Raw genomic sequence first — 13,233 nt, 5'->3', positions numbered from 1 at the left:
ATTAACTTCAGAAGCAATGTCATCTCTGAGGCATAATAACTAAATTGGTCTACACTTGTGCTGAGATTTTGACATTTCGTAGCTTTATATTAGTGTAAACTGTCATTGCACAGTTATCAATATTAAAGAATACATATTTTATATTTATATGTACTTTTATGCATTGATTAGTGATTATTAAATATTACTAAATTAATAATATAATATTTAATTATAAAATCTTTAAATTACATACATAAAATGGTGTAATACTAAAATTTTTAATATAATTGTGAATATTTTATATTATTCATTAGATGAAAGAAATGTTCAAATGGTCCTTACTATTACCACTACAATACTCAAATACAGTTACAATTAATGAAGTAGAATTATCACTATAATGTCTTGTAACTATGCAGACGGATTGTCGCCTTATGAACACAAAGGTATCTTGGGCATCCCGGAGGTTAGTTGATTCTTAATATAATCAGTAGTATGTATACTGCCTACTGTATGTATACTTAAACGAGTACCTGTAATCCATTCAAATATTATAAATGCGAGTTTCCGCTGACGGGGCACCAGTGGAAGATGATAGAATTAGCTTGAAGTCAGGTTAATTAGCCCACTGTAGTAAATTCACCAGTACTCTATCACAATTGTTTCCAGGGGAAATTGCTTGAAGCAAAGGGGTCATCAGTCCACATTACTAAGTATTCCCTTTCCTTCTCTGTATTGTTGTTACGTTTATATTTATCTCAAAAAGGCAGATTAAGTTGTGGATAACAGCTAGTTCTATCTATTATAGTACAATTGAGTGTGATAACTTTCAGGTACAACAAATTCTTTTCTATTGCAGAAATTTGAGTCAATTGATAAATTCAACAAAAAATGTGAATTGCTTGCACAATTAATCAGCAAGAGTAAACATGTAGTAGTGCATACAGGAGCAGGGATCAGCACTTCTGCTGGTATACCTGATTTCAGGTTGGTACCAATTTGAGACTATAACTATTGTCTTTGATCACCTATAGCATTTTAATTAGAGGTCAATTAAAGGACACCAGTAAATGTAGCTCTAGGTTATCAAATATTTTTTATTGTTCACATAAGGGTATAAAAGTTACCAAAAGTTCGTCAAAGAAGTATATGAGTTGATCTTGTAATTAGACAGGCTAAGCAACCTGAATCTACAATTATGAAAATGCTATTTATCTATCACCCTCACCATTAAGTATTTCTATCTTTTCTAAACTAGTGACACTATTGGCTTTGTTTTGCATAGCTATGTAAATTAACTTAACCATATACAATCTTTAAACTGAAATCATTGTTGATGTATGAAAATTTCTGAGATAATCTGAACATACAGACAGAAGGACTTTATTTTATAATATGATAAACACCAGACTAATCTGTACAAAAAAACTTATAACATCAACTAGACCAGGATGCTGGCGAAGTGTTTGACGAGTACACATGCGTTAGTGAGAATTTAAATTAAATTAAGTCTTTTGTACGACACTGTAAATCTTTTTGGTGTATTGTGTTAGTGGTATTATGTGTGTTGGTGGTGGTTAGTATTAGTTAGTAGTGAAACTATTTGTATAAACTAATTTTAAATAATAAATCGACTTAGACACAACATGGATGGCAATGAGTCTCCTGATGAACCCCCTGACCCATCTGGTGACTTATTTGTTTATTCACCTGTCTTAACAGTGCCATCAGAAGATTTCGAGACTTCAACTAGGAAAAGAACCCTAGACCCCACTTCAGAAAATCCAACTCCTAATAAAGTAGCAAAACAGGTAGTAGGACGAGTAAAATACTCACATGCCGATAAATCCCGCTATCTTGTACGGATAGAGACAGACTCTCAATCAGGCACTACCATTCATCCTATTAATTTTGGACAATTTTTATATCAAAATAAAATTGCTAATATTCTGCCAGATGGTGTTAAACGTGTAGGCCTTAATAGAATATCGGTAGAGTTTACAACAGCTGCTGACGCAAATGCATTCCTATCTAACAGTTTATTAATACAAAAAGGCTATACATATATACATCCATCATATAATGTCACTAGGGTAGGTCTTGTCCGTGACATTCCAACAGATTGGACTCACGAAGACATAATAGAAAACATAAAAGTCCCAACTGGTTGTGGACAAATTATTAAAACAAGAACTAACTTTTCTTGATAGTCATCAAGAAAAGTTACTTCCGATGAATCAGTTGACTGGAAACTTACTCAAACAGTAGTTTTAACATTTGATGGACAAACCTTACCAAAACATGTTTTCTGTTGTTATAATTCTCTTCCTATAGAGTTATACCAATATCCCATAGTTCAGTGCTATAGTTGTTGCCGATATGGTCACACAAAAGATAAATGTAGATCGAAGCCAAGATGTTATAAATGTGGTCAGAACCACCTAGGTTCCTCCTGTGACATTTCAGAAGCTGAAGCTTCTTGCCTTCACTGTTCTGGATATCATTATGCAACTAACCGAACTTGCACTGAATATCTAAGACAGAAAAACATAAAAGCTATGATGGCTGAACAAGCAATTTCATATGATGAGGCATCTAAACATATTCCACCTTCTACCCGTTCATATGCAGACGTCACAGCTTCAATGTCTCATTGTCAACCTCCTTAATCCTATCACCAACCTAAATTTACATCTCAAAACAAATTAGGAAAATCAAATCAAAACGCTACAACATCGTACAAAAAAACAATATTCCTAAAACCCAAGTCTCGCCCTGCCCAGACACCTGGGTATGACCGTCATGCCCATGAAGAAATTGTAAATAGTTATGTTTTTCCCTCTACTATGAAAAATGGTTGTGCTCTTTCAAATAATTCTCCTTCTCCATCTAGTGACTCCCCACAAGAAAACCCCCTTAAGACTTTAGAACTAATACTTAATATGTTAACTTCATTCATATCGGATAATTCCAGACCATGTTGCTGATCAAATTGTATCTCTTGCTTTTATCAAAAACCATAATGGATCTAAAAGTCCTACAATGGAATGCTAGAAGCCTACAGACAGGATGGTTATGCTGGATCTGTCATCTTCGTTGAGAACTCACAGTCTAGTTCTCTCATCAATCTACCTCCTCATGCTGATGATATCAATATTGTTGCTGTCAGAGTTTTAGACATCTCCATAGTTTCCATTTATGTTGCTGATCCTCAATCTTGTTTGATTCCCTATTTAAAAAGTATAATAGAAAATTTACCCCCACCAATTCTGGCCCTAGGTGACTTTAATGGACATCAATTTTCATGGGGATCTGAAACCTGTGATCATTTTGGTTCACTATTATTAGAGGTAGTAGATGAACTAAACCTATGTGTTCTTAATGGTGGTTCTCCAACTCTTGGAACCTACCCAGGCAAAAGTTGTGTTGATGTCTCATTATGCTCCCCAGATCTAGCCTCTCTTTTCCATTGGTCGTGCTTACCAATGTCTCACAGTAGTGATCATTTCCCTATTCTCATTTCTTTACAATCTAAGATACTTTCACAGAAAAATCTACCACCTCTATTAAAATACCGCCTATCTGCAGCTAATTGGGATTTATATACTGAGTTGACAGAAAATAAAACTAACTCTTTACCTATAATAAATCGAAATGACATTTTAGTCGCATATTCAAAGATGATAGAAGTTGTTGACAGCAGTGCGAGCGAAAGCATCCCTCTCAAAAAGCCTAAACGACAGAAAGTTTCACCTCCGTGGTGGGACAAAGAGTGCACTGCAATGATAAAATCCCGTAACGAAACAGAATATGCTTATAATACTGACATGACATTAGAAAAGTTCATCAAATTTAAATGTACATCTGCTAAAGCGAAACGCTTGTTCCATAAGAAGAAACGAGATAGTTGGAAACAATTTTGTGACAGTCTCACACCTCGCACACCTTCATCTCTTGTTTGGCGTAATATTAATAATGTATTTCGAAAGGCATGTATTTCTCGAGGCTTCTCAGCAATGTCAAAGAAAACAGTAGAAATATTATTTGACAAACTGGCCCCTCCATCAGTTTGGATCCTGCTCACAGTGGAATTATAGGCAATGAGTGTGCAGACTCATTAGCAAAATTTGCAGCTAGCTATGGTGGAGATAGAAAGTACTATCAAATAGATTGTAGCGATATTACAGCCTACCCTATAAAAGACCTCCGTGATGCTTAGACAAATAGTTGGAAGGATTCCTCAAAAATTACTGGTCGATTTTACTATTTTATTCAACCAAACATACCTGTAAAGCCTTGGTTCGCCAAATATAGAAAATTGCCGAAAAAAATTGTTTCTGTAATATGTAGGTTGCGCATAGGGCATTGTTGCTCACCAGTATTTTTACATAAACATAGAATCAGAGATAACTCCCTTTGTGAATGTGGACATGAGGAGGGAGATTTAAACCATATTTTCTTCTCTTGCCCACTAAACCGCTCCAATTTAGTGTATCCACAGCTTATTAAAGAAAAAATTCCCCTGCCAGTCAACTTAGCGAATATTTTAAAAATTTCCTTTGAAAATCCTAATGTTTTATGGATAATTGTAAATTACATTAAAAGTAATAACATTAAAATCTAAATATGTATTAATTAAATAAATTGCCTACTTACAAAATATATCTACCTATATATTATATTCTATTAACTACTAACCAAATTTGTGTTGTCCTTTCTAGTTTCTACACTAGAAAGACTAAAATTAATTGGTCTTTTGGATATACTTTTTGTCTCCAGTGCGTGCCTCTGATACATGACGCTGGCATAAATGGTCGTAAAAATAACGACCGATTGCCATAGAAGAAAAGAAGAAGAAGAAGAACATCAACTAAATAGCATTTGTTCTGAATTTACAGAGGCCCGAATGGAGTATGGACTTTGGAAAAGGAGGGCAAAAGACCCACCACAGATATATCTTTTGCTGATGCCAAACCAACCAAAACACATATGATTCTAAAAAAGTTAGTGGAATGTAATAAGGTCCACTACATTGTAAGTCAGAATATTGATGGTCTGCATTTAAAATCAGGACTTCCTAGAAAATTCTTAGCTGAGTTGCATGGGAACATGTTTGTTGATGAATGTAATGTCTGTAAGAGGTGAGAAATACTATGTACATTAATTTATTTATTTCTATCTGTGTAAATGCATGATCCCTCATAATGGAGAATAGTGAGAGTGCTATTGGCATCCTTCCTCTTGCTTATAGATTCCTCCATCAGACAATATATATTAATTAATAAATCTGATGATGATAAATTAGCCTGGACTTCCTTTAGTGCAATAAAAATAAATAGTAGTGCATCCATCCACTTTTGTATTGTATATCTGTTTATTTCTGTATAAATAAGTAAGTTTGAATGGAAAATGATGATTATTTATAATGATTACATATAATTGTTTGTCCTTCTGAAATAAAATCACAATAAATTGCCCAGTCTACAATTTACATTGTAACAAAGTAATTATTTCATAATATACTTCTAAAATTTAATTGTGTGGAAAATAATGCTAAGAAATAAAGTAAAGACACAATGTTTTACAAGTTACATCTGAGGTAGACATTGTGCAAAGTTTTCTGCACATGTATTACACATTTCAACCACCAAGCAGATTAGTTGAAGGGTAAGGCAGTGATACTACCAGGTAGGTAGGTATGGCTTAGTCCCACAAGATAACTATGCACGAGTGGTACCATAGGTATTACATGATGTTGTCATGTCCTTGGTGCTGTTAATGTCGGTTACCACTTACCCTCAGTTGCCCATCAGCTAGTAACTCAAAAAAAGCATTTTGTGTATTTGTATTTAAGCATTACACTATGTATTTTAATATATTTGTTATCGCGTTTTTAGACAATTTGTCCGCAGCCGTCCAGTAGAAACAGTGGGGAAGAAGTGTAGTGGTGTACCTTGTGCAGCTGAGCATATTGGGGGGCGGCCGTGTCGAGGCCGATTGTACGACGGCGTCTTAGATTGGGAGCACAGTTTACCGGAAAATGATCTAGTTATGGCAGAATGGCATTCTAGGTATATTTTTCAACATAAAAAATTGTGATTAATTTCTTCAAAATTAGATTCTACTAAAGAAATAAATACGTATATAGACAAAGCAAGTTATATAATCATAATTTTAAAAGCTGTTTATTGATATTATTACTAAAATACCATTTGTAATACTATTTTTATCAACAATATGAACAATTTACGTCTCAAAATTAACTATATTCTTAAAGTAGAAGTAAAGGCGTACGTAATTTCTATTGTCTAGTATTGCATATGATTCTGGTATAATTTAACTAACTGCCCAATTACAACCTACATAGAGCTTATATATTAATATTTTTTTACTTTTATCTATTCCTATATATTCTAAAAGTCGTCGTAATTGGGCAATCGTTAATCGACAATCGTCGTATTAAGGCAAAATTAATGTTAATTTTAATTAAATAATAACTTTCATAAAATATTTATTATTGTAGCATTGCAGATTTGAGCATATGTTTAGGGACAACACTTCAAATAATTCCAAGTGGCAACCTACCATTACAAACGGTTAAATATGGAGGTCAACTAGTTATTTGCAACTTGCAGCCCACAAAACATGTAAGTATTTATAAACTGTAGTTCATATGTACAATATTGTGAATGAAAGCCATACTAAAATGAATACAAATGATTGTACTGTACGAGGAGAACCCGTAACCATCGCAAGTACGGTGGTGTGAAACCTAGATCTGCTCGATCACCGACGCCATCGATCTGGTACAAATACATGATATAACACGTAAATCACAATGGTATCAACCATTGTGATTTACGTATGTTTGATTAAATATAGATTACCGAAATATATAAATAAATAAACAGAAGTAAGTTTTGAATAAAGAAAAAGGCAATGTCGTTTTTTAATAAGTCCAGTTTTTAAAATATGAGTTTTATTATGAAGTTGTTTTTATTTTACAGGACAATAAATCAGATTTAGTTATAAATTATTATGTTGATGATATTTTGGAAAGAGTTATGAATTTATTGGGTATTGATATACCAACATACTGTGAAGCTGATAATTTATGTATCCAAGCTGAATCATGTGTCATAGACTGGACAATAGAGAGAAAAGAAGTGTTGGCCCTTGAAAAAATATATAAAGCAAAATGTAAAGGTGTAAAGAAGAAAAAGCTTTTAATAAAAAATAAGAGGAACAATGCAGAACTTGTTTCAGGAAATCATTTGGAAAATATTGAAGTTAAATCAAAAGTTATAAAACTCGAAATAAAGAATGAAAATGTGGTTGATGAAGATATTATTAATAATGAAATACAGACAGATATCTTAGAAGAACATAATGTTATAAAAAATGAACAGAATGTCAACAGTGACATTGTCATTCTTGTGTAATAATATTTAGTGGTACTGAAATAAATTCGCTTTTCAATATGGATCTCAATAAAATAAACTCATTTGTATTAGTTTTATATTATAAAAGTAAAAACGATTGACATAATAGTATTGTAAACTTTCAACAAAATAAATAATTATGTCAACATACAAATATTTTCGATTTAATAAATAATCTCAAAAAATACAACTACAATTCCAATTCTTTGGTATTTTCATTAATTTCATTTGCATTATATAAACAGAATATTTAGCATGATAATATTATGCGCTCACGATAACTCGACGTTATTATAAACGTCAGGACTGATCAGTCAACCTCATCACCTCATTGAAGAATATCATGAAATATGCTGTTTATAAGATTTATATATAGGCAAAAACCTATGTATTAAATATCACATCTTAAATAGACTACAAAAGTAGAGTTTTATCTAAATTTTCATATTTATTCACCTTTTTTTTTCACTTCCACTCTGTCTTATATTTACTAAGACATTCAAATTAAAAAACGAACGTAATATATATCTAAATTTCACTAGGTTTAAAGGAATGTATTTTAAATGCATAATTGCAATGGTGTAATAATGTTGTATACATTAACAGTTACGCCCACGGTGTCACCCGCATGAAATTTATAGCTATATGATATGTATTATTCTGATGTATAAGCTATATTACTAAGTTTTATCAAAATCCGTTCAATAGTCTTTGCGTCAAAGAGTAACAAACATCCATACTCACAAACCTTCGCGTTTATAAATTTAAACAGATATTATCAACATAGAAACCAAGTCGCTTGGAAAGCTATGAGTGAAACCAACGGTAGGATCAAATTGTCAACTTGATCAGTTTTCGCTTCAACTAGACCCGTCACAGTTGCTGCCACCGCCGCGCGTATTAAAGCGTTATTTGTTTGCAATAATTCTGAAAAAAATATACATAATATTTTTTAGAAATGTAGTTATATAATACTAGATATATAATAATATAAATGTCTAGTACTAGATGCCCGTGAGTTCGAAGACATGTACATTTGCTGTTTGCAATCATTATTTATCAAACATTTGCAATTTGATGATGAACAAACGACTACAATAAACAAATATTGTTTTTTTTACAAAATAATTATTGGCTTCTTATATTTCATGAAAACTTTATCATAATTCCTCCAGCCATGAAGCCACGAAAACAATCAGATTGTTTTCGTTTCGACACCTCTTTACGGCTTGAATATTAATATATATAAAGATATAGATAATTTTATTTGATACATACCAAAAAGTTGTAAGGCGTAGACTGTAGCCACCTGTGATAGGATATTGAAAACTGTGCCTTCCAGTGTTCTATTGCTTCCTAAAAAATCAAAATGAATAAATCTAACATAACTAACATCAGCTGTCATTAGCTCTACCATAATAGGAAAATATCTAAGGACAAGAAGGGTTTTACGAATAACAATAAGAGGAGTGCATGTATTTGGTTACCTTACGAGGTAAGTAGTGGACTTACCTTTCCACTAATCAAGAACGTTGGCTGTTATACCAAAAAATAGGGTTGCCAATTCTTTGTAATAAAATAATAAATTATTGTTTCTGTATGAAAAAAAATATCGCAGAAATATCATAGGGGATCGTTAGTTATTAGTAATATGTAGTGGCTTATTAGTATATATACGACTAACCCTTTATATAAAACTGATAGTTACCTGTCCACTTGTTGAAGCCGTAGTGCGACCCGAACCAGCTAGCGGCGGTGTCGCCGATGCCGATAGCGAGCACACCGCTTAACAGCTCGAGGTCGGCACCTGCGTGTCTCGGGACCAGCACCAGTGGACACGCCAGCCCCACGTACAAATACATAGGGGTCATAGCGAAACTACCACAGTCCTGTAAATAATATTACTATGATCTTGGTGCGATATAGTTTTAAGTGATTGATTATATTTCAACAAACAATTGTACAGATATTTACTGTCATCCAATTTAATTCGTTATTGCAGAAAAATTTCATAGACTTATGTTTTGTATGGAGGACATGCAGCCTTAATGTGTTGACGTCAGTATATAGTAACAAAATACTAACCTTTTCATCACTATACACCAAGAAAGCTGATTGCAGAGCGGATGATATCGGCTCAATACGTGATTTTCTCAATGCCTGTTAAAAATAAAGAATATAGCAATATGAATAAAATAAACATTTAAGTATATAACAATATGGATGTACATCCATATTGTTACATTACATATATACATATGTAAGTTAGGTTCAGGAGACAGATCGATATTAGAATGACAACAAATCAAGTACAGTAGTGAACATATAGTAAAGAGGACTAGTGATCACATTGCTAAACGTCTATCCTATGAACCAACTAACCAGCAAGAGCTTCTTATTGTAATTTATTGATTAATTCCTCATGTAATCGCCACTTACCCCTTATTAAGACATCGTCCACATACCAGCATAATACTCTTAAAAGAAATGCTTAGGACTAACCACTAAATTATTTATTAGTTTTGACATATCATCAAATGTCATTTTGATTAAAAAAAAATAAGACAATCCTTAAAACCCTAAAATTTAAACATTAGTATTCATCTATATATACTGTTTTTAAGAATTCCTTTCAAATATATATTTACATTTGAATTACAATGTAAACGGTTGAATCTTACCTCAACTAAAACCAGTAACCCAAGGCCAATTCCAGCAGCGAGTGTTATCAAATCAACATCAATCAGTATTCCAGACATGAACACTAAGGATGCCAGTATATGGAAAGATTTGCGTGTCACTGTATTCGCCTTCACAGCCAACTGTGTCCTGGATAGTACCACTAGCACTGCTATGATTACTAAACACAGCCAGAAACAGAATATTGAAGCCTAGAATTAAAAACTCAATTAGATAATATATCATGGTAAAAACATTATTACAGGCAAAGAAAACAATGTTGGCTGTCAGAAATCGATTTTAAGATAAGACCACATTTTATTGTACAATTTATATTTATATATATAGATTATATATAGAAAAACAAATATAACAACCAGTTTAATTATTCATTATTTATATTGACAATATAAATAATGAATAATTAAACTTATTGATTTAACACGATTGTAATTGAAAATTAAACACGATTTTTTTTTATGGAAAATAAAGGTAATTTAAAAATAAACAGTTTGTTTTTTATGTGTTATAAAACTATATCCATCAACTTTATACGTTTTAATTTTAGTCTGCTAAGTTTTTGTGAAAAGGTTAATTAATCTATACAGGCTGTACATGACCAATTTTTATATTTTATTATCAAAAAATCTAAGATTTTTTTAATTACAGAAGTTCTTTTATAATTAAAATTTTTGTGTAATTTTCCTATCCACATATACTTAGCTGTTATATAAATACCAGCTAAATGTGCTTCATATGGATCTAGGAGACTAATTAATCCCCGCAAAATGAACAATTGAGAATATAATACTGAATCTATAAAAACCCATATTTAAATAGTATACATACCCTGTTTTTCTGCATGAAGATATAAGTAAAAATATTTGGTATACAACCAATACCAAGAACGCAATGTAATACAAATAATGCAAATACAGCTCCTGCACCGATTATTTTCACAAGATTTAAAATATTCTTTTTTTCATCAGTCCACAAAGATATTGTTGTAACAATGATGCCCACTGTCGACAATGCTGTCTAAAACAAATGCAGTTTATTATATTATTCAAAATAAGTCATTTTAGAAGATTTAGAAATAGCTGAAAATCAAAACATTAACAAAAGTAATTAAAATTATTCAAATACATTTCAAAGTAATTAATGAAAGAGTCTACAGCTAAGAGGGTATACCCAAATTACATTTCAAGAATTTCATGACATTTAAGCCCTCCAGACTTCATAAAATTTATAATCCTAACATCCCTTGTCACCCAGTCATATTTTTGAGCCCCTCCCCTTTTTCATGTGTGACGTAATTTATACATGGCCACAAAGATTGAATCCTAGTTTCTATGCTATGCGAACATCACATTAACCATTTTAATATTCTAAATGTGGAAGCATATATTTGCTTTTAAACGGCTGTAGGGATCTTAATGCTCCCGTTAATCTTTTATCTCCAAAAAGTATGTAACAATTAGTGTAGTATAAATCAGTAGAATTTATTTTTAAATCTCAAGGTTATCTCCCTTCAATATAGTATTAACAATGTTATCAGACATATCAGTTAATTAGATATTATTGTATTCAAAGTTGACTCACATAGATAATAACATTGATGAAATCTGTTTCCTGGTGTGTATCATCCAAATTACTAAATAACTTTGCTAGGGCCATCACACCAAACAATACAATTCCTTGTATTACTATCATGGCCTCTCCTATTGTGAATGTATGTGGGTACCTGACCAGAGCCTGCCTTAACATGTAACTATACCAGCTTACTACAGGCACTGAGACAACCATTAAGGAAAACATCAAATCTGTAAAAAAAACACCAGAATACAATTTATTTATACTGTAGACCAATTTTTTACACATTACTATATTACTTTACAATTAATAGAAATTTACTTTGGTCTACAAAAAAATGATTTCATAATTTATTATTATTACCCTGATTAGTGAAATTCAATGTGTGTAACAGATACATTCTGGGTACATTCCTATGTGGTATATTAAGTAATTCTTATGAGAATATAAACCAGATTGAAGAATTGAGAATTACAAAAATCAAAACAATATGCAAGTAGGTAGTAATATAGGTAAAGAAAAAGATTTATAACTATTTTAAAAATATAATAATGAGGCCTTCACCTTGTCCTAAGAAGGAGTAGAGGAACAATGCTGACACAAGACTTGATGCTATACATCCTCCATAAGTTGACTCTTTAATTACTACTGGTGACACAGAGATGAAGATTATGAACAGAATTGAGTAGAATAACAGACCATAAGACATGTAAGTGACCAGCTTATACAATGGTGATACATTGTACAACAGAATGTAAAAAGTCAACACTGTTGGTAAGAGAAAACAACACCAAAGCCCATTGGTTTCCACAGGCCTGAAACAATAGCAATTGTATATTTATTTAAACTGACCAAAAATATATTCATTTTTTTCATCTAAACTTCCATACTAATAATATTCCATACCACAGGTGTTTATGACCTATCCATATTATGGGCTTGGGCATTAGCATTTAATATTAAATACACTGCCATGTATATGTAATAATAAACTCTACAGGTGTAAATTAATCAATTGACAAATAGTGGACAAACAGTGGCTCAGTGATATAACTGTTTAGCACACCACCTTATACAAACATTTGTATTAACAAGTATATTTTTTTGTACGGCTCAAGGGTTTTCTGTGATATGTCCGTCCTTAGTAATTCAACAAATTGTAAATACACTTACCTAGTTTCCACTGCTGCGGCCCTTAAATTTCTTGTTATTTGATTGTCTAAGGGTGTAATAAACCTCAAGTATTTAGTTTCGATCTTTTGGGACAAATATGATTCATTGGCATTTGAATTTTTGTTCATTATTGAAAAATATATTAAAAATTCACTTAATTAAAGTCGGAATCCAAACTGAAATAATACCGTTTTTCAGAAAACACAATTCCGCTCTAGATAATGATAATTCATTCTACGTAAGCTAAATAAAATAATGTTGTGTATTCAATTCAAAAAGGATAAAAATTTAACAACACAATTCAAAATATATTTTTCTATAACTTATTTGACAGACCGTTTTGTCTGATTGACAAATAAGTGAC

At 31.9% G+C, this 13,233-nt stretch overlaps 2 protein-coding genes across 2 annotated transcripts; one reads left to right on the top strand and one right to left on the bottom strand.

The window, feature by feature from the left end:
- Positions 1–183: 183 nt before the first annotated feature.
- LOC131843270 (NAD-dependent protein deacetylase Sirt6) lies at positions 184–7,546 on the top strand. Its single transcript, XM_059191902.1, has 6 exons — positions 184–448; positions 842–969; positions 4,881–5,123; positions 5,880–6,053; positions 6,506–6,629; positions 6,990–7,546. Exons 1-6 carry the CDS (start codon positions 383–385, stop codon positions 7,422–7,424), a joined length of 1,170 nt encoding a protein of 389 aa, XP_059047885.1. The 5' UTR covers positions 184–382; the 3' UTR covers positions 7,425–7,546.
- Positions 7,547–7,599: 53 nt separating this feature from the next.
- LOC131843271 (dolichol kinase) lies at positions 7,600–13,201 on the bottom strand. The gene is made up of 9 exons (XM_059191903.1): positions 12,870–13,201; positions 12,261–12,511; positions 11,706–11,926; positions 10,953–11,141; positions 10,106–10,315; positions 9,510–9,584; positions 9,133–9,313; positions 8,703–8,780; positions 7,600–8,351 (listed from the first exon to the last, which is right to left on the bottom strand). Exons 1-9 carry the CDS (start codon positions 12,995–12,997, stop codon positions 8,203–8,205), a joined length of 1,482 nt encoding a protein of 493 aa, XP_059047886.1. The 5' UTR covers positions 12,998–13,201; the 3' UTR covers positions 7,600–8,202.
- Between the last annotated feature and the right edge of the window lie 32 nt (positions 13,202–13,233).

The sequence above is a fragment of the Achroia grisella genome, unplaced genomic scaffold (genome assembly GCF_030625045.1).
Source record: "Achroia grisella isolate CSIRO2021 unplaced genomic scaffold, CSIRO_AGI_Agris_v1 utg2946, whole genome shotgun sequence".
In the NCBI taxonomy this organism is placed as follows: Eukaryota; Metazoa; Arthropoda; class Insecta; order Lepidoptera; family Pyralidae; genus Achroia; species Achroia grisella.
Note: the sequence above shows the minus strand (reverse complement) of the source record. Positions and strands in the feature narration are given on the sequence as shown.